The sequence below is a fragment of the Branchiostoma floridae genome, chromosome 11 (genome assembly GCF_000003815.2).
Source record: "Branchiostoma floridae strain S238N-H82 chromosome 11, Bfl_VNyyK, whole genome shotgun sequence".
NCBI lineage: Eukaryota > Metazoa > Chordata > Leptocardii > Amphioxiformes > Branchiostomatidae > Branchiostoma > Branchiostoma floridae.
Genome location: NC_049989.1, coordinates 21,324,986 through 21,346,834, shown reverse-complemented (window position 1 = coordinate 21,346,834; position 21,849 = coordinate 21,324,986). Strand labels below are relative to the sequence as shown.

Below are 21,849 nucleotides of genomic sequence, written 5' to 3'. Positions count from 1 at the left end.
TGCCAAATGTCTTCTAAATTTCTACCCGCAAATATGTCATCCCGATATTTCCATGTATTTGTAGGGTTTAATCCCAATAGTGAAGCTACTATTATCACAAATTCACAATTACCAATACAAAGCACACATGGAGGATATAAACACTGACACTAATTGTTCTCAGGTCACCCGTCAAAAAATGTGAAAAATTAATAATAAATATCACCAAAATCAAGTTCAAATATCCAAGACACTATTTTCTACAGAGAACAAGCAAATATTTTGCAGTGTTTTACCTTAAAGGTATAAAATGCACTCCCAAAGATGGCATACTTATGTCTGCAATACAGCCTATATAGTAGAATGTCCAGCTGGCACCACCTGCAGTCTCGTTCTGGTGCCATGACCCTGGATGACCCTGGAAATCCAATATGGCCGCCATAACTGGAATTAACTCTGAGGTTGACGATGATGCACATGGTTTTTTTTGGTGGCAGCTGGTTTTATTACGGATGTAATAAAAATAACACCCCTACAAAATGTTCGTCTTCCGGTGTATTGGTCCAGATCCCCTGTATGTGGGTCATGCCGTAATTGGATATTGTCAAGCAGATGCGTGGTTTTATCTGATCGTCAAAGTAATTCCCGTTCGCATCTGTATCTGCATGTTCCCGTCGCATACGTACGTTGTTTGGCAAGTCCTCTGCACTGAGGTTGATGATGATGCACGTTGTTGTTTTTTTCGCGGCTGCTGGTTTTATCATGGATGTATAAAAATATCACCCTACAATTTGTTCGTCTTACGGTGTTTTGGTCCATGGCCGCTTTGACAATGACAGTTGTTCACCTTTCTCGAAATATGTTGGATTATGATTTTACCATACACACAAGTTGACAGCTGTTCACCTTGCTCGAAATATGTCAACATCTGTGACCAGCTGTGACCAGCTGTTCATGTTGTCAACAGCTGCGACCAGCTGGTCATGATATGTTTGTTAACTTTAACTAACGTGTCTACTTTGAGTATGACAGTATCACCTATTTATAGTAATTTTTTTTTTGTATTTTGTTGATGGGTTAAACTTTACTCGCACATTCTGCAGTTAATTTACAACATGTAACTTTGATGTAACTTAAAGCATCTCCTTCTTCCTTTCCCCATACACAGCTACTGTAGGGATGAAGTTCCTGAGGGAGCGGACACAACAGCCAGCTGCCTGAGTCTGGTCTGAGTCCCCAAGCCGACCTGTTCTGTACATTGTCTCAGCTGAGGTCAGTATACTGTATTTGTGAGGTTAAAGTTATGCCAACATGTTACTAAACATGTTACAGACATTCATAAAGAACTAAGTCTTATTTCCATCTAGGATAATGAGAGCTTCCAAATATGATGTAAAACTTCTATTGACAGATTGCATCAATATTAAAGCTCCAGTGCCTAAGTTTTAAAAATTCTTTAGGAATAAAAACACGACTAATTACAATTGATTGTGTAGATCAGAAAAATGATAGATAAATTTCTTTCCTGACACAGTATTCTCTAGTTTTTCAATGCCAGAACATTATATTGTTTTCAGATGATGACCACTTGCAATGACTTAATGTTTAACTGTAGTTCTTAACACTTTATTACAATGTTTTATTTAATGGATATTGCAGTAAAACGTTGATGCAGGTGTGCCTACAAGATTGTTTGTTACAGGTGTAGCTGTCCCGACAGGTGCCCTCCAGTCCAGACCCCGTGTAAGTACACCAGCAGGTGTAAGGTGTGGGGACCACAGGTGTGCTAACAGGTGTTTTTGTTACAGGTGTGGCTGTCCTGACAGGTGCCCTCCAGTCCAGACCCCCTGTGTAAGTACACCAGCAGGTGTCAGGTGTGGCGACCACAGGTGTGCTAACAGGTGTGTTTGTTACAGGTGTGGCTGTCCTGACAGGTGCCCTCCAGTCCAGACCCCCTGTGTAAGTACACCAGCAGATGTAAGGTGTGGGGACCACAGGTGTGCTAACAGGTGTGTTTGTTACAGGTGTGGCTGTCCTGACAGGTGCCCTCCAGTCTGGACCCCCTGTGTAAGTACACCAGCAGGTGTAAGGTGTGGGTACCACAGGTGTGCTAACAGGTGTGTTTGTTACAGGTGTGGCTGTCCCGCCAGGTGCACTCCAGTCTGGACCCCCTGTGTAAGTACACCAGCAGGTGTAAGGTGTGGGGAACCACAGGTGTGCTAACAGGTGTGTTTGTTACAGGTGTGGCTGTCCTGAAATGTTGAAACCCAGCCATCACCCAAAAAGCATCACCCCAACATCTGCAACACCCACCCCAATAATGACAACACAACTTATCATCTGCTTATTTGATGCACATCTGGACACCAGACTACAAATGATATAACAAAGACGTAGGATGAAGGAACAGTTATGACATCTATGTAGGAAATAAACAAGGATAATTATATGTGACAGTTAGAAAAGTCAATAATTAACATCATTCCTAACATGGCATTCTCAATTGAATGCTGAGTAGTTAAAAGTTGCCCAATGCCCAAACATCATTCTACTTTCAGCAGATGACCACTTCGATGATTAATCATAAACTGGAGTTCTTAATAATTTTATTGCATGTCTGCACTGTTTTGTATTAATAATGGACATTACAGTAACACCTTGATACAGGTGTGCCTACAGGTGTGGCTGTTCTAGCAGGTTTAAAGCCATCACTCAAAAAACACCAACAGGTTTTACTTAAGCATCTGCTTGGAGAAGTATTTAGATTAACTGCTTAGTGTTTGTACAAAGTTATTTGAATTTTAGCCTTTTACTAAACTTTGCCACCTAACATGCACGCTACTGGAAAGGGTTGCAGTCCGTAGGACGGTACGATAAGCTGTGGCCCACTATTCATTGTGCTTGTTGAAAAGCGCAAGGGGAATTTCCCTGTAGAATGAACCTGTAAATACTGTACATAGTGGTCTTCTCTGTCGGGACCTGTGGAAGAAAAGCTCTTCAGCGAGCTAGACTGGTTCAAGATCACTATAATGCCATATGAAAGTTGCTGTACTTTTTGTGTCAATAAAGGCTTTTATTCCATGTTCAATTGTTCATTCATTCATTCTTTATTTTACTCTTACTCATTGTTTACAACAGGCACCAGTCCGAGGAAAACAACAAAAAACATAACAAATAAAAATATTTGGCCACACTGTAGAGACTTTAGGTGAAATGTCATCATCATCATTGTTCGGCTGCGGTACAAGCAGGTACCATTCCCCTAAAGATACAAATTACATCTACACAATATATCCATTAGGTGACCCGATACTGCAGTATCAGCAGAGCATCCAGATAACTGTTATGCACATTACAGACATCAGGAGGTTTGAAACGCCAATTTTATAAGTTGGTTCAGAGATTAAATTCTCAACTGGAAGATCAGTATCACAACAGTGTCTAAGGCTTTTTTTTTATTTATTCACATATATTTTGCGAGTATGAGGCAAAAAGCACAAATTGCTTATATTAAGCCTTCTACTCAAGAAACATACGCATAAAACAAGAATAGTAAACCACATTACATACATAAGTACAAAATGGATAACAGAAAAATAAATTTAAACAAGACAAGTTGGTGCTGAATCAATTAGGAGAACCTGCCTGTACAATGGATATAGGTAATGACAAGATCAAAAATGTTACAGTTCTGTTGATGTGAGAGAGATGTTGATCCTGATAACAGTAAAGTACATAAAGTAGTGTCGTTGAGGTGCTTTAGGTCTACTATAATATTTGAGACAGCCGATAACAAAGAACTTCTTTGGCTTGTATAGAGTGTGCAGTGTAGTAGATAATGTTCAGTTGTTTCACAATGATAGCCACATTTACATGTAGGATAATCAATACAATGGTGTTGAAATAGATGGTAGTTTAACTGACTGAAGTTTAAGGCTTAAACTCCTGAACAATATACAACAAGTTCAAGTTGTTGAAAAAGTGATCATCCATTCAAATAGGGCTTTCACAAATTTTACACATTTATAGCCATTCTTTACATTCTTATAAAATTCTTTCTTTAATTCTTTCGAATTGATAGAAGGTTTAGATCTTCCATAACTGGCGATGAAGAAAGATGAAAGGGCAGCCTCTCTCGGGGTTGTTATTTTGAATTCACAAATGGGACCGAACAAGCTGCATTGTCACCCCCAGCCGCTAGGGGTCCTTGTTAACACCGTTCACAGTGGATTTGACATCTTCAGAACTATCGGTGTTTGCTGAGACTGGTCATTTCAACCATCTCTCTGACCTGTTGTCTACCATTTCTGAAGGTTCAGATGATTAACCGACATGTGTCCGTGTTTCATTATTAGGGTCAATTTGGTCATAAGGTACAGTGTCACTTATAAAAGTTTGAACAATAGAATAGAAAGTTAAGACACCAAGTGGTTAGTATTCTACCATGTAATGATAGGTTTGATATATTGCATGATTACTTTTACATTTTGTGTTTTGTTACAGAATTTTCAATTGATTTCTCATCACGCAATTGCAGAATCTATGACAAACCAAGAACGAACGTCTATTTTGTTCAGCTTGATACATTTTTCCTGCTAAATATTGTGAAAAGGAAACATTGTCCTCAACTACCTGTTTACAGTGACTTGTTTATTGATATTGCTATGGTCGTGACATTGCCAAACCGGGACCCGGCCGGGCTGTTTGTGTAAACGAAAATCAAACAATTCTTATCAATAAAAGAATAGATCTTATGATACCATGCAGTGAGATATTACATGATTACTGTATTAGTTACAGTTATGATTTCGTTACAGAATTTTTCAATGAAAAGTTTCAAAATTTGTAACTAACCATAACATAATCTATGACAAACCAAGAACAACCGTCTACTTTGTTCAGCTCGATACTTTCCTCCCGCTGAATATTGTAAAAATTAAGATTTTTCCTCAATAACTTGATTACGGTTTATTAACTTATTAATACTAGGGTCACATTGCCAAACCGGAACCGGGTCGGGCTGTTTGTGTGAACGATGATAAAACTATTCATATCAATAAAATGAAATGATCAATAGTGTACAAAAATGGTGCTCATGATATATTTTTGCAATTTTTAGTGCTTTGTTGCCTTTAATATCATACTTTTCGTTATGTTGCTATAATCATAAAATTTTTGTTGCCATGATCGTTAAGGGTCTGTCACTATGATTGTAATTACAATAACTTACAATGGTCCATACATCCATCTCGACTACAAATGATCTGTACAGTACTGAATAGGGGTGGGTACCGGTACAGAAACTTCAGGTCTAGGTCCGGTTCAGGTCCAGAGGATCAGGTCCAGGTCCGGACCTGAACCTGGACCTGATTCAGTCTGAATCATACCAATGGTCCATTTTACTACAAAGAAATCAGTTTGGTGGAGTATTAGACTCACACTGGCGTTTTAAAAACCTAAAACGCTAACTGCACCTGTACGATTGACTGTAAAACTTGGTAGAAATTAATATAAACTAAAATCTGCTTCGCTCTTGTCATTTTCTTCCACGTGCAAGCGCCAAAACGTGTGAATTCCTGATCAAATAATCTGTTAATTTTCTTAAAGGTCCAACATCCGGTCCACCTACTTTTTTCAGGTCCGGTTTTTCTGGACCGGTCCAAAAAGAAAAACCGGTTTTGTACCGGTACACTGTACCGATACCCAGCCCTAGTACTGAATGTTAAGGACTTGCTACTGTAATCCAATTCCTTACCTCTAATGTATATCCACAAAACAAAACAAAAAATATCAGTACAACTACACTGCACAAACAGCAGAGTTTGTTATAAACCTAGTAGGGAATCGCTTACATTATAAACAATTATACATGTCAAAGATAGGAAAACAACTGGAGTGTTTAACAAAATCTATACATTCCCTGTTAAGACTTCCAAAATTCGTGAGAAACAAAATGTACGGATTTGTAATACATGTGTATGAAGTAAATTGCAAAATGATATTTAGAAACGGGTACTGATACTATAGTATCCTTTTAAAAGTCAATTTCAAAGTCAAAGAAGGTGATTTGGACAATTTGTTGTTCGGTATACCGTTTTTGGCAACGCCTAAGGGCGGAGCCATTCTGATGGTTTTTCTCTTTCTTTTTGACAAGTGATACTATAAAGATCGCCAATACAGGTAAGGTAGTCATACACTAGCCTCCATAGCAGGCTTTCTGGGGCCTTTTTTGGCTCATTATACACTTTTGCTGGCCATTTCTATTTGTACTCGGTCGGTGTACAACGATTTCCTTTCCACAAATATCTTGGGCGCGCTACTGTTATTGTCTTTCACATGTGCACTTACTTGTTATGATGTAAAGTTCCCATGTTTGTTGGAAACGTCATAGGAGCTCTAAAATAAATACATGACTTTTCTTGGTTTTTAGTTTGTGGTTGGGTGTTTACTCAAAAAAGGAGGAAGCTGACTGAGGAACAGATTATATTATGAAACTTATGCCGTGATTCAAGCACTGCAGGATGCTGTTTTCTCTTTCAATGCAAGGACCTCAATGCTAGTGTTTTCAATGTTCAAGCGCATACATTTTGTCTAGGAAACGTTGTCATTGGCGATTCGTTACATCCGTAAAGAAGGTGCTTTATGGACGTTTGTTTGGTAAGCTTTCCGGGAAGATTTATAATGATGATTATTATCATTATTATTGAAAGTCGTTTAAAAGAAATCTGTTTCATGAATCGTACCGCACAACCAATGGCCATGAATGTGAGCCTTTGAGATGGCAAAACTTTATGAATGGCCTTTCAGATTCTGTTATCATGTAGCCACTATATGTTTGCTGTAGGTTGGCAGTAGATCGTGTCGTTATCGCAAATCTTATTTGGTGGCATCTCATACAGGCTTGCTGGCCTCGTGCTTAGGGCATCATCTGGCTTCAAATATATGCCATCATCGCGGGGAGTGGAGAGGCGTGGAGGGACATTGTTTAATGCGTTTGTGTCGGCCTGATGCTGATCCACAAACTTGTCCAGAGAACCCGGCTGTGATTCGGACGACCCAAACTTATACAGAGGATTTGGCTGTAAGGCAGTCGGCCCGGTGCCATAAGACTCATTTCTAGCATCTAAGGAATCAGCGATGGCCTGAGACTGGCCCTGCCCTGTCTGATCATGTTGATTGTCTGTATCTTTATACTGGTGATCATGAGCAGTGGACACTTCAGTAGATGTGGTGTTTGAGTTGATCTTAGTGATGGCCTGAGACTGGTCCTGCCCTGTCTGATCATCATGTTTGTCTACTTCTTCATACTGGTGATCATCACCACTAGTCACCACAGTAGCTGAGGTGGACTTAGTGGTGGACTTTGTATTGGACTCAGGGGTGGCATGAGAATGGCCCTGTCCTATCTGATCATGTTGGGTATGTATATCTTCACCACTAGTCATTGCACCAGCTGAGACGTTTGAGTTGATCTTAGTGCTGGTATGAGACTGGCCCCGCGCTGTCTGGCCATGGACACTGGTAGAATTTGAGTGATTTGGTGGTGTTTCTACACTTGCGTACAGAGGATTTGCCAGATATCGCGTGTTAGCCTGAGAATTTGGGACTGAAACAGGACCCGATGGAGGATTTTTGTTTCTTCTGTGGGACCAGATTGTGGCAATGATTGTTCCAATAAGGACAATGCCAGCTACTGAACAACTGATAGAGACAACGAGAACGGGTATGGGGAAACTGGGAGCAGACTCATGGGAGGTGCTGCTTTCATTAATTTCTGTAAGGGGTGAAGTTAGAGTTGTTCTTGTTTTGCTTGCTTTTCCTCCAGTGCCTACTGTAAAGTAAAAATCTGCCGTTAAGTCAGCTGTTGTGCCATTGTAACGGTTGGTAGAACTTACTCGGACAATAGCATTGAAACTGTTACTTTCTGTGTTTTCTGGAGTTGTTGTAGTGGGTGAAGTTGGTGTTCTTCTTATTTTGTCTGTACGACCTACCGTTGAGCCGCTCGGTGTGCTACAATTGCCAAAATGAATTCGGCCATCAACATGGAGTATTGATTTGGTTGGCTCTTCACAAATCAATTCTTCAGGATTGATATCTGCAAGATTTTGATGCCGGAATTTGGATGGTTGGGCACAGTATATCTGGTTTTTAAATGAAGGAAAGTCAGTGATATCTAGCCTCAAGGGAAGCATCTTACAGTCACACTGCCAGGGGTTCATACGAAGATGTATGTGTGGAATACATTTCAACATACCATAAGCCAAGGGGGTAATCGCAGATATCTTGTTTGATCTCAGGTCCAAATACTGGAGTTTTGTGGGATATGCACCTTCCTGAATCATTGTAATCTGGTTGGAAGCCAGAACCAACTTTTCTAGCCCGGGTAGATTTGCAAATGTACCAGGATGAATCTTTGTTAGTTGATTGGAGGAAAGGTACAGCTCTTTTAGCTGAGGAATATTTGCAAACAAACCAGGCAGAATCATTATCTGGTATCGGTTCAGGTACAACTCTTCTAGCTGGGGTATATTTGTAAAGAGGCCAGGTGGAGTTTTCCCCATCTGGTTGTCACTCAGATCCAACGTTTTTAGCTGGGGTAGGTTTGCAAATGTACCAGGCTGAATCATTTTTATCTGGTTGCGGGACAGTTCCAATGATTGTAGCCTGGGTAGATTTGAGAATACACCAGGTTGAATCAGTGTCATATCATTATCGGCCAAGCGCAATTCTTCTAGCTGGGGTAGATTTGCAAATGTACCAGGCTGAATATTTCTTATCTGATTGTTGATCACTTTCAACACTTGTAGCCGGGGTAGATTTGAAAATGCACCTGGTTGAATATTTGTTAGCTTGTTGTAGCACAGATCCAACTCTTCCAGCCAGAGTAGATTTGCAAATGCACCAGGCTGAATCTTTTTTATCTTGTTAGTTGACAAATCTAAGCTGCAGATGGATTTGGGGAGGTTTTTAGGGATGCTAGTGAGGCCCAGGTTACCGCAATCGCAGCGTGGGGAAGGTGCGCATTTGCAGTCGGCTTTAGGAGTTGATAGAAACCAGCCATCTACCTGCAGGTTGGGCTCCTTCGGAGCGATGAGAAGGAAAATCAGCAGGTGTCGCAGCTTTCTTCCCATGGCGTCTGGTCACCTAAGCAAAGCAATCAAAACTGTTCAACTATTTGAACGTTCTAAATTTGTTTGACTATTTCAATCTACGAAACATTTAGAAATTTAAGTTTGGAATGACCAGTTTGGCCTTTCAAAGTTTTGTACCGATTGCACTTTTCACTCTCTTATGTGACTGATTTGTTTGTTGGTTTTCTAGGTACAGAATTCAACATAATGTATTGTAGCCTTCATCCACATGACTGATTTTTGTATTTTTGACGGACATTTACTGTTAACGAACAGAATATTCAATGCAAAACCGTTTGTTTGATTATTCACAAATGAAACGAAAAGATTTGACTGACTTGGAGTTCCTGTTCACATGTATACAAACTTCATTTTTCTTAAACGTCCTAAGGTTTTTGTTACAATATGTGGCTCATCTTACATTACTTTGTTAGTCTTGTGCTTTGCTTGTTTCTATTTTTTAATGTAATGCCCTTTATATGATGACACACGAACATACCCTTTGGTGTGTGTCATGTCTTGTAAATGTTGCAATACTTAAAGTAATAGAATAGGTGTCAGTCCATACAAACTTTATCAGTTGCATATTGGTAATTTATCTAAGACAACAGAGTTTAATGAATGCATATCCAAATTAGGACAATGGAATAATGATAAGCGAAAATAAAGACTTCTTGTGAGCAATCTATACAAATACGATTAATCAACATTATCATCATACAGCTAGAAGAACAAGATAATAATGTCGACAAACCACACAAAATAGACCATTTAAAGTGGTTGGAAACCATGCGAAACATCATTATGATAGCATTGTTTAAGAGCACGTTCACTAACGTTCTGTAGAATGTGCTTCAAGCATTCCGTAATGAATTAGTCTTGCTCATATGATTGTGTTTATTGAAGCTTTTTTTTTTTTAATTAGCATGGAGGTTGTTTACTCATTTTGGGGCCCATGTTTGCTATTCGCTGACATTTTCATGGTACTGATCTTCCATATTAGGAGCTCCGAAACAGGCCGCGTCAATGTATATTTCTGTTCATGGATCTGTGCAGGATAATATTGGAGAGAGAAGGATATGAAAAAGACGCTATAAAATGTAGATAAAAAAGGATGCAGTGTAACCGGTAATAAACTCAGATCCACCACAGGAGCCAAATCAACAAGCTAGACTGGTCGACAATTCAAACAATGAATTTTAGATTACTAGACGTATCTACAAATGGAAAAACAATATCAACCTGCAAGAAAATACTTAAAATTTCTGGTTTATTTATTTCTTAAATAATGCATGTAATTATTACTTCTAGTTTTGCTATACAAAAGAGAATGAAGCCGCAATCTAACAAAAAATATTGGAGTTGTGTGACCCTTGCATGAGAATAGCATGAGTTTAATTCGTTTTGGTATTGTTATTATGTTGAATCTAATGTCTAATGTCCATTTTTAGTTTTATTCCATACCCAGTTTTCTGCGTTTGTAGAATAGTAGATCATCATTTACTACGTCTGTGCCGCAACATGAAAGAGAATCATGTCTGGTCTGATATGTCTAGGGCGTCACCATACATTACCTTCATTCCCTTCAACTCTACATTAATTTTGTATCTAGTGGTTCATTTTAGTTATCATTGAGTAATCATTACTTATTGATCATTGATACTCTTCCTAACTCGACCCATAAGAAAAGCGGCCGAATGGAGCAGTAGCGAGTATAAATAAAGGCACAAACAAACAAGCAATTTCCAAAGATGGCAACTTGCCCCTGTTGTGTACCTGCATGTTTGTGTCAGCCTAGAGAAGACTGACGAGGATTCCTCTCCTCATGTGCGCTCAGGATAACTTACGACATACACTTATACGTTTGATACCATGAAAATCTCCGTCGGGTTTATAACTCGTTTAAAAACACAACCAAGAGCTGCCGTCATAGGATACAATTAAGTGAATGACGCGAGGTGCTTTGCTTGGAGAAAGTACTTACCTCATGGATTTTCTAAACTTACCTTTCAAACTGGGTAGGATATCTTCAGTTGGCACTTTCTTTCTGAACAAGGAAGTCACGAAGGGCATTTTTTGTTGCAGTTGTCCGTGCCAGAGGCGAGCTCTGTGTGGCCGTTACGCAGCGGATTGTAACAAACAAGGTTTGATTAGTCGTGCTTATGTGGGCGTGTTGATTGTCTGAAGCTGACGTCACGAGTGGCATGACGGTGCTTGAATGAATATTTCAAATGCACCATCTGTTGAGAAGTCGATCAACAGGAGTGCGTCTATTGGAAGGGCGTGATATGTTTGTGGTAGCATTATACTATGATTTCGAAACTCAAATTTAGTAACTTGGGACTTAAGCATTCACTGTTCAGTACAGTATTACTTTCGTATAGGCTGACAAAGAAAAAAGATCGCACAATTTTTTTTAAAAATCTAGCCAATGGCGATACATTCAAAGCAATTTCTTAATGAAAGATTGTAGATCTTTATCACATTAGATAGTCGATTTCCACAATATTCGCAACACATAACACAGGCAACATATTGCCCGTGTTACAAGTTACAACCTATGGACTTAAGTTTAGTATTAATTTTTCCAATTTTCAATTTAACTGCTGTACTTAAACTGAATTTCATTGCATGGGTTGATATGTATTTTAAGATTAACTAAGGGAAAGGTGCACTTAACGGATGGGTTATCTGAAACTTTAATTGCTCTTCATTTTTTTTTAAATTCAGCATAAGTTTAGATAAAAACCTATATAGCCTATATTAATTCCCATTTGTTCCCCTTTATTATCATATGCTTGCTTACTTTGCTTAAGGTCGACCGTCGGGCGCCGAAGATGTCGTCCCTCTTAGCCTCTTATCTTAGCTATTATGTCATACCTGTGACGCGAAAACGTTCGATACGGGTGTTCCGGACCGGGCCGTACGCTTCCGTATCGCACAGGTTCGAAAGGCGTGTCACACAGGCTCCATTCGAGTGAATCGAACTGTTTAGAGCGGGCCGAATACGGCTCGATTGGCAATTCGAATACCTGATTCGGACGTTGGAACATTGCTGTTGCAACACTTTTGGTTCGAGGGCACCAAATTTGTTCAACTTCTGGCGCATTTCGCATCAAAACATGGGTTTTCTCAGGTGGGTATGACATAAATAAAATACACCACGGTGTATTCCGCATCACCATCGGTCTCAGCCCTTCGGCCGTCGGGCGATCCGACCCGCGGTCGGGCTGATACCTTGGGTGATACGGAATACACCGTGTTGTATTCTATATTTATCATATAGTATCATTATCAATAGATATTAATCATGCTGTTTCTTTTAACTGTACGAAAACATCAAAACTAAACCAAAACTGTAAAGCAATATTACAAATGTGTTGTGCTCCTGGGATACTCGTTACCGCAGCTGTTCGGTTATGGAGTGTGACAAACGGTATGAAATCAGTCTTACTGATATGGTTTCGTTGATTGTCTGGCGTTGTTTGCATATCAAATGGAGGTTGTTTACTACTACTTGTTTTCACTGACATTTTCATGACGCCCTTTGACCTTCCAGATAAAGGCATTAGGCCACGTCAATTCATGGTTCTCGGACTTTGCAGGAAATTGAGCGAGAGCGCGACTAAAGGGAAACTGGCATTCTGTGTTAGAGCCAAATGCCATCACAGGACCCAACAAGTCATAACCGGTCAATATTTCAAACAATGGATTTCAAACTTTATGTGCGTTAGAGCAAAAACAAGCTTTTCAAATAAGAGAATTCGGACTGCATTCGTATGCTAACTTATGCATGTGTTATCAGAAAAAAATAGGTGGCAAATAAAAAAAACAAAGCATATATGGCAATAGAAAAAGTTGAACAGTTTTTTACGCATTGTCTTGCGCTTGAGTCTTTCTACATTGCGGTTCATGTGGACACATATTTTGCTCGATTCCATATCCATTTTGACTGTTGTCTAGGAACAGAAAGTGATTGTTTTCATGGCGACAAGCATATAACAATAAATAGAGCCCAATGGCCGTCGTGAGACAGGCATTACCCAACATTGTTTAAAGCGGAAAATTCGTATTAAGTGCCATGGTCTAATGATCAAATCATGACAGGGATTTCATCCGGTAGGTCATACATTTGAAAATAAAGCTCTTTTACACAGAATGCCATGCAAACATAACCTTTTCTCACCGACGTTTTGAATTGACTTTATCAAGGCATGATTTGATTTCTGAAAACCTTACCTTTCAATGTGGTAACTATACGTTAAGTTGGGCGAGGAAGTCACAAAGACTGCTGTGACTGTTGCAGTTGTGCCTCCCAGATGCGAACTCCGTCAGGCCGATCCGCAGCGGATTGTGACAAACAAGGTTTGATTACTCTTACTTATATGCGCGTGTTGATTGTCTGACACTGACGTCACGAGCGACACGTGGGCGCTAGAATGAATATTGAAAATGCGCCATCTGTCAAGACATCGACCAATTGCAATGCATCTCTTCGAAGGGGGCGGTAGAATATGTTTGTGATGACATCGTAAATATCAAAATTCATCATTAATTATGTTTGTCTTTAGCAATTAATATTCTGTACATAAGGTCTTTAGTATCCGAAAAACTGAAAATCAACATGCAAATCTAGCCAATCTTTATACATTTAGTTTCTGTTAAAGATTGTGGATCTTTAAAGATTTAAAAAAAGAATCGGTTTCCACAACATGAGTAGTAGGTTTTTATGTATTTATTTATTTACTAAAGGCTCTGAGATGTCCATTTGATACATGTGTATCAAAGGACATGTGATACATCTGATTATGAAACTTTCCTTACCTGCAATTTCAAATTTTGAACCTGATAAATATCTTATGTCATCATTTGGTGTCAGTTCACAAAAGGTCCCTTGTTTGGAGACTTGGCACCGTGTTGGAGGAAAGACCACAGTAGAAAATAGTACCACGGTATGGCTGGATCAAACGTTTCAGTCGTAAGCAGCTTAGCTGGTAGAAAATTGGCGTGTTGTTTTCATCTAATTAAAACATTCATTTTCTCATAACTACAGATAGATAGTAGATATCATGATGTGCGAAAGTGAGTTTGTAGCTTTTATCATTATACACATGAAAAACATAGTTTCCTTGCAGTTAGTTGTATGTACCAAAGTGCTGTATTTTCTCATAGAAAAATAACATTAGTTACTAGTGTAACATAAGTACTAGAATTTTATGTCGTCATCCATGTGGTCCAGAAATAAAATTTAGAATTATTTCCTGCCCATCTATCAACATATTTTACAACATTATCAACGTGAATCCTACACTAGCCATTGGTTCCGCCCTTGAGGCGCCGCCAAAAACGTGCCCACAGGTGGTTGTTGTCACGGAACGGTCCATTTTCTCAACCTAGAGGGATTCATTTTATAGATTTTATTTCATGTATAGTCGCCAGCGCAGTTTTGTATTTTATGAATAGCAATAACTACAGTGGACTAGGAACTCATGGAGAAATTGTTTATTTGGTAAAAGTTTTCTGTTTAGTTGCCTTTTGACTTACCCCCTTCCCCCATTGTCGAATAAACTGTCCAAGATGGCGGCAGGCGGAAGTCAAAAGTATCGAAAATCGACTCCAAAAGTCTTCTGAAGTTTTCTGGGGACAACCATGAAGAAAGTAAGTACAGATATCCCGTCTGTCGGCTGTTAAGAGTTTCAAGATCCACCAGGTAGGTGTGATTTGTCGGAAACTTCTTTCGTGTCGAAAAAAATAGACCAGAAAGCAGAAGTGCCAAAGTCAGTTCGACATGTGAATTCATAATGTTTTGGTCTCGTGGAAAAAATAGCATTAGACGGTTGGAAACAAAGTTACTGATGAGTTTTAAACCTAACGAACAAAAGCCGTACTGCTATTATCTACATTTTATTACACATCATCGGAAGTGATGACACTTAAAAAAGATTCAAACGATGATAGCAAGTTCCTTTGCAAATTTGCTGACTCAAATCCCTCTCCAACTATATCCGCTTGACTAAGTTATGGTGAGACTGTATACATGTCTCACCCACTCAGGAATCTATGTCACAAACTAGGCAGTAGCCGCACATCATGATAAGGTTTGGGACTACAGATCTTCCTCGGCATCTGTGACAGTAAAACACATTCTGATAAAAACATTTTCTACAAATATCCAAACTTCAAAGTAGAGTTCTGCGACCCCATACCTCCACCTGTGATTCACCATTAATTGTTATTTGCTTTGAAAACAGTTTTATGTACATGGTGGGTTGTAAAATCATGTTATTTAGCCAGTCACTTTATATATAGATACAAACCATGATCATATCCTAGTTTGTATATTGCAATGTGTTAATTGCTGTCACAGTAGTATATACCCGAGCCACATGAAATTGATTGTATTGATATGACATACCTGACACACACCTGCCTGTTTCAGGTGCTGTTACCTCATACCTGACACACACCTGTCTGTTTCAGGTGCTGTTACCACATACCTGACACACCTGCCTGTTTCAGGTGCTGTTACCACATACCTGAAACACACCTGTCTGTTTCAGGTGCTGTTACCACATACCTGACACACCTGCCTGTTTCAGGTACTGTTACCACATACCTGACACACACCTGTCTGTTTCAGGTGCTGTTACCACATACCTGACACACACCAGTCTGTTTCAGGCACTGTTACCTCATACCTGACACACACCTGTCTGTTTCAGGTGTTGTTACATCATACCTGACACCCACCTGTCTGTTACAGGTGCTGTTACCACACACCTGACACACACCAGTCTGTTTCAGGTGTTGTTACATCATACCTGACACACACCTGTCTGTTTCAGGTGCTGTTACCACATACCTGACACCTGTGTGAGTCATCATGGCTGAGGGACTTGGTGCGGCTGGTCACCCAGGTGAAACAGCAGGTGAGAACATTATATTGCATGGCTGGTTTACACCCAGGAATGTTAGATGTGTACACCCGGGTCTGCCAAATAACTTAGAATGACCAGCTTTGCCGGCAGTGTGTCGACCCCACGCATAGCCTCGCTTTGAATCTTGACCAACTGGCACAACAATGTGCCCGAAATTTTGAACGGATAACGAAAACTTATGGCATAAAGAGTAAGAAAAAATATTCAAATTTGCGCCAAGTGAGCATTGCATAACTTGTCGAGAGTCTGTCCGTGAATTTACACACACCCGTCCCCAAGTTTATAGGTTGATGGCCCGGGGCGAGTTAAACACCTGACCATCAGACCAGTGCATGTTGTTGTGTGCAGAGGAAGGTGTACCAACAGACAAAATCATAAAGTAGAATGTTATTTTGATTGTGTTTTTTATTTGTATAATAAATGTATTTGTGTTGATCAGACCCTCTCCTTGATAACGTTAGAAGCGGGTGTTCAGGACGGGGTGATGTCTAGGGTTATCACATGGGGTTCTAAGTTGTATCCCATGGCCTATGGGCTTCCATTAAATAAATTGAACACACTTCTCTGGCGCTGAGAGCAGCACGGTAGAAAATTAGAAAATTTGAATACTGTCGGATTCAGATGTAACCGGAAGAATTGCTGTGTAATGTTACATTTTTTGTTGAGGACACCAAATTTTCACAACTTCTGGTATATCTTGTATTGAAACCCATGTTTCCTAGGGTGGGTTAAGATGATGACTTAAAAGTATTATTATAATAGTATTATTCATTATATGCAGCATGGTACACATTCTGTATCAGTATCACCCTTGGTCCCAGCCCTCGGCAGGTTAGATCATTCTCTGTCCTTCGGGCGACCCTACCTGGCCCACAGTCAGGCTGGTACCTCGGGTGTTATGCAATACACCATTTGTATGCTATACATTTGATTTCTAACTGTTGTGCATACTGTCACGATTGGCCATGTTGTGAACAAAGGATGAACAGGAGATGAATGATGAGTAGAATTGTTGTGTAAAATTATTCTCAGACCCTACAACTTGCCCTCTCCGTGGTCTCCGCTCTCTCACTCACTCACTCACTCACTCACTCACTCACTCACTCACTCACTCACTCACTCACTCACTCACTCACTCACTCACTCAATCACTCACTCACTCACTCACTCACACTCAATCACACTCATTCACTCACTCACACACTCATTCACTCACTCACTCAATCACACTCATTCACTCACTCACACGTATTCACTGACTCACACTCACTCACTCACTCACTCACTCTCACTCACTCACTTTCACTCACTCACTTTCACTCACTCACTCAATTACTCACTCACTCACTCTCACTCACTTGTTCACTCACTCAATCACTCACACTTAAATACCCTTTTTCATGCTGTGTTGGGTTTTGGCCCTCTGCAGATATGGTTTTGACCTTTCTTGACCTTTTCAACTGGACAAACCTGCCTCCCTCCACACCTCATCTGGCCTGACACCATCAATAATGTTGAAGGGGAGTATGTTGATGTTGTGTTAAATGTGTTGATGGCAAATCATCTATTGAACTGTTTTGTTACCTTACAGGTGTTCGTAAGTTCTTCTATGGCACCAAGGAAAAGGTGAGCTCAGACTGGAAGGACCTGGCCTTCCATCTTGAGTTTGAACAACCCGACATCGACAACATCGAAGGGAGAAACCGAGATGACAAGTCTCGCTGTATGGACCTGTTGGAGGAATGGCTGAAGCGTAACGGAGAGAGAGCCACCATAGAGGTCCTGATGGAGGCTCTGTCTGAGGCAAACCTGCAGAGTGTTGTGGATGGTCTGAGGAGAAAACTTCAAGGTAGGGAAATATTCCGTACAGAAGGAATTGCCTGGTAAGGTGTGCTTCTTTCTGTAACTCTTAACATTGTATGTCTTACTGATATTGAGTTATAGTTCATCTTTTCTACCTATCATAGTATCATTGTTTTTGATCAACTGATTTTTCATGTTACGCCACTATTGTATAGTGATTGTAATGGTGGTTTGGACCACCACCCACGTGTATAGTGGTAGGGTCCGCTAGTGGTTACGTCACGCATGACGTGTGGCTGTTGTTCACCATCATGGGTTCCAGTTAGATGTTGCCAATAGACCATGCCTCCCGACTATGCGTCCACTGTCATCCTTGAGTCGTCACCGCACGAGTTCCCCATTGGCATTAAGTTATGTTGCTAAGATAACCAAAAAAAATCCCACTTTCTTTTTTTTTTGCTTATGGTTCATGTCATTATTTTGAATGAATGACTGGTTTATTTACCTTGGATTGGGTTTTAAAACTTGAGATTTTCTTGTCTCAAATATTCAAAAAATTGCTGTTTAGAGAGTCATTTTATTCAGAACATATTCAATTTGATGCTTCTCTGTCCACTTCTAGAAGTGCCCTTTTCAGTTCCAGTTGGAGTTGCAGGAACAGAGTCTCCCTCTTTGACAGGTGGGGAAATTATAGCAAATCTCAAAACAATGTTTTGTCAGTTACTAAGGTTCTGTGACATACAGGTGAACTTTTAGTTAATCAAATGTACTCTGACAGAGCGAATGACTCTGGGTATATTGAAAGGTCTTCTACTTGATAAGATTAAGTTATAAAAGAATGCAAGCTTAAAGTACCCTTGTTTGCAGATTACACTTCCAAAACTCTGCCAAGGTTTATCCTAAGATATAAAGTATCTTGACAGTAAGATTTTTGGTAAGTTTTAGTTTTAAATCCTACAGTGTCTTTTCTATTCCAGATGTGTTCCAGAAGTCTGTGAAGAAGTACTATGAGTTGAAAACATCTCACTTCAAGCCTCTGATCTGGAATGACAACTTCACACTTACCCTCAGTGATATCTTCACCCAGTTAGAGTTGGTACCAACGAGTGAAAACCAGTTAAAAACATCAGAACCCACCAGAGAGGAACAAAGGAAAGAACTGAAGTCATTAGATGACTTGTTCAACCCAGATGTCACAGGACTGTCCACAGCACCAAGGTGCATTCTGATTGAGGGTGAAGCCGGAGGGGGGAAGACAACGTTTCTGTCCAAAGAAGCCCTAGATGCCGTCTCACAGAAAACAGAGCTGGGTAAACGACACAGCATTGTCCTTTTTATCCGACTTCGGGAGGTTAGAGAGGGGGAGACCATAGCGGAGATGGTGTGGGACCAGTGTGTTCCTGAAAGAAAAGATGTAACCATAGAGTCCATTGAAACAATCCTAGAGCAAAGCGAGTCCCATGTGCTCTTCCTCCTAGATGGGTATGATGAGCTGCGGCCTGAGGCCAGGGCAGCCGGGCAGGCCATTCCCAAACTGCTGTCTGGCAAGTTATACCCCAACAGCACGATTGTGATCACCTCCCGACCCTCAGCAGGAGTGCAGCAGTACACCCGGCCAGACTGTCATGTGCACATCATGGGCTTCTCTGAAGAACATGCAGAGAAATACATGCAGCAGTATTTCACTGTTGTTAAGAAGCAGGAACTGACAAGTAACCTTGTCGTACATGTCAAAGATAATGAACTTTTGAACACTTTAATCCAGACCCCAATTTTCCTAATGTTGGTCTGTCTGCTTTGGGAGGAGGACCAAGAGATGGTGTCTACTGGAACAATAACGGGACTGTATGACAACCTGCTGACATGTCTGGTTAGAAAGCACTGTAAGCGGGAAGGAGTGGACATGCCAACAGACGGGCTGCCTACAGAGGTTGCTGAGTCATTACTGCAGCTCGGCAAGTTAGCACTAGAGGCACTGCTGAGGAATGAAACCCTGCTTGATCTTGTAGAAGTAGAGAAAGAAAAGATAAATTGGGAGTTTTTGTTAAAGCTGGGTGTGGTCTCCTTGGAGGTTTCTTCCTCTAAATTGCATCCTAGGAAACAACTGAATTTTTCCCACAAAACCATGCAAGAGTTCCTGGCCGGACGATATGTTGCTCATGCTCTGTTGAACCAAGACATTGTAGAGCTGCTGCAGCTCACCTCCATAACCAAGGCACTTGAACTCAGCAACCTGCTTCAGTTCACGTGTGGCTGTGACTCACGGGCAGCACAAGCTGTGATGGAGGAACTGAGCAACGTCAGCAGCAGAGAGTTCACACACTTGAGACCAGAACAATTTGAACGTCCAAATGTGCCAAAGGATCGAGAAATGCAAAAGTCCTGCAAAACATATGTATATGAAGACTTTGCAGACTTGTGCCTGACCATCCTCAGTGAGAGACAAGAACCAGAAGTGCGTCAGGGCATCAGTCAAGCGCTGCCAATTGTCATGCTGGACAGCTCAATTAACAGTAGAGAAGCCACAGGTCTGAAGTATTACATGCAGAATCTTCATTCAGCAAACCTGCCGGACAGGCTCATACTTCACATCCATGGAGGCACTGACAGCAGAGACACAGTTCAGTACCTACAGCAGTGTTTTAAAACTTCACTCCCTGGACTTAGATTGGACTTGAGACTGTCAGGACAGTTTGACTCACCTGATGAGACAGCCAGGCTGGTTTCAGTTCTGAAGAATGTTCCTGGACTGAGGGCGCTGGATCTGTCATGGACACGCCTAACACCATCATCACTCCAGCCACTTGTGCAGGGGTTCAGCCACATGTCTCTGTTAGAGGAGCTGGATCTTAGCATGAACGGCATTAATCTTACTAAGAACCGTAATCTTGGTGATGCTGGGATGGAAGTCCTGCAGGTTGGGCTGTCCAGTGTTCCACACCTGGCTGTTCTCCGTCTTGGGGTAGTCAACATGACAGCTGTGGGCATGTCATCCCTGGCTCCCTACATGCGCCACCTAGTGGGACTGAGAGAACTGGATATAAGTTATAATTATAAGATCGGTGATACTGCGCTGGAATCTCTCACCACCGTCCTCCCCATCTTCACAGCCATGCAGGTGTTGGTCCTGTGTAGCATCGGTATCAGCCCCACAGGCATGCGCACACTGGTCCCTGCACTGTGTCAGCTAACCAGACTGATCAAACTGGACATTAGTCATAATGCCATAGGAGACCCCGGACTGGAATGCCTGGCTGCTATCCTCCACCACCTCACAGCCATGAAGGTTTTGGATCTCAGTCTGACAGATATCAGTGACAGGGGAATATCATCCCTGATCAAAGCTCTGCCTCACCTGGTGCAATTACAGGTGTTGGATGTGAGTTACAATAACATAGGAGACTCAGAGATTGTCTCACTGGTGCAAACACTCTGCCAGCCCAGCAGTTTGGACATGGAACAAAACCCACCTGGTGACAAGAGTCTGACCACAGCCCCTCACTGTAACACCACACTACAGAAGCTGGACATCGGGAACAATAGGAGAGTAACAGGAGCCGGACGGGTGAGGGTCGCACAGCTCATCAGCGCACTGCCGGCACTGACCAGGCTGAACATGTCTGGTTCCCGGCACACACCTGCACACCTGCCTGACACCGCTGCCATGGCCCTGGCCGAGGCTCTACCCAGACTCCCTGCCCTGGAGCGGCTGCACCTGGAGTACATCTCCATGGAGCCTGCAGGGTTCCAGGCTGTGGTGCAGGCTGCTGAGGAACACCCAACACTGAAGATGCTGTTGTGAGTTATATTACAATGTAGTTATCCTATTGGCCCAAAGGCATACTGTACTGACTGCAGGGTATATTGAAAGGGCTCTAGTTATACTGGTTATCCTATTGGCATACTGTACTGCACTTCAAGGTTCAGTATTTCAAAGGGACCCTAATATCAAGTAAGTGAGTTGGTTGATATATATGTAAAAATGTATTGTACTGCAG

The 21,849-nt window shown here is 41.1% G+C and overlaps 2 protein-coding genes across 2 annotated transcripts in view; both read left to right on the top strand.

The window, feature by feature from the left end:
* The window catches only part of LOC118426268 (NLR family CARD domain-containing protein 4-like), an 82,305-nt gene that overhangs the window by 11,536 nt on the left and 48,920 nt on the right, over positions 1-21,849 (top strand). The window lies entirely within an intron of this gene.
* LOC118425381 (NLR family CARD domain-containing protein 4-like) overlaps positions 16,831-21,849 on the top strand; it is a 37,867-nt gene continuing 32,848 nt past the window's right edge. The window contains exons 1-4 of the mRNA XM_035834189.1: positions 16,831-16,879; positions 17,640-17,897; positions 18,474-18,542; positions 18,826-21,649. Coding sequence (XP_035690082.1) covers positions 16,831-16,879; positions 17,640-17,897; positions 18,474-18,542; positions 18,826-21,649 — 3,200 coding nt within the window. The remainder of the gene's footprint in view (positions 16,880-17,639; positions 17,898-18,473; positions 18,543-18,825; positions 21,650-21,849) is intronic.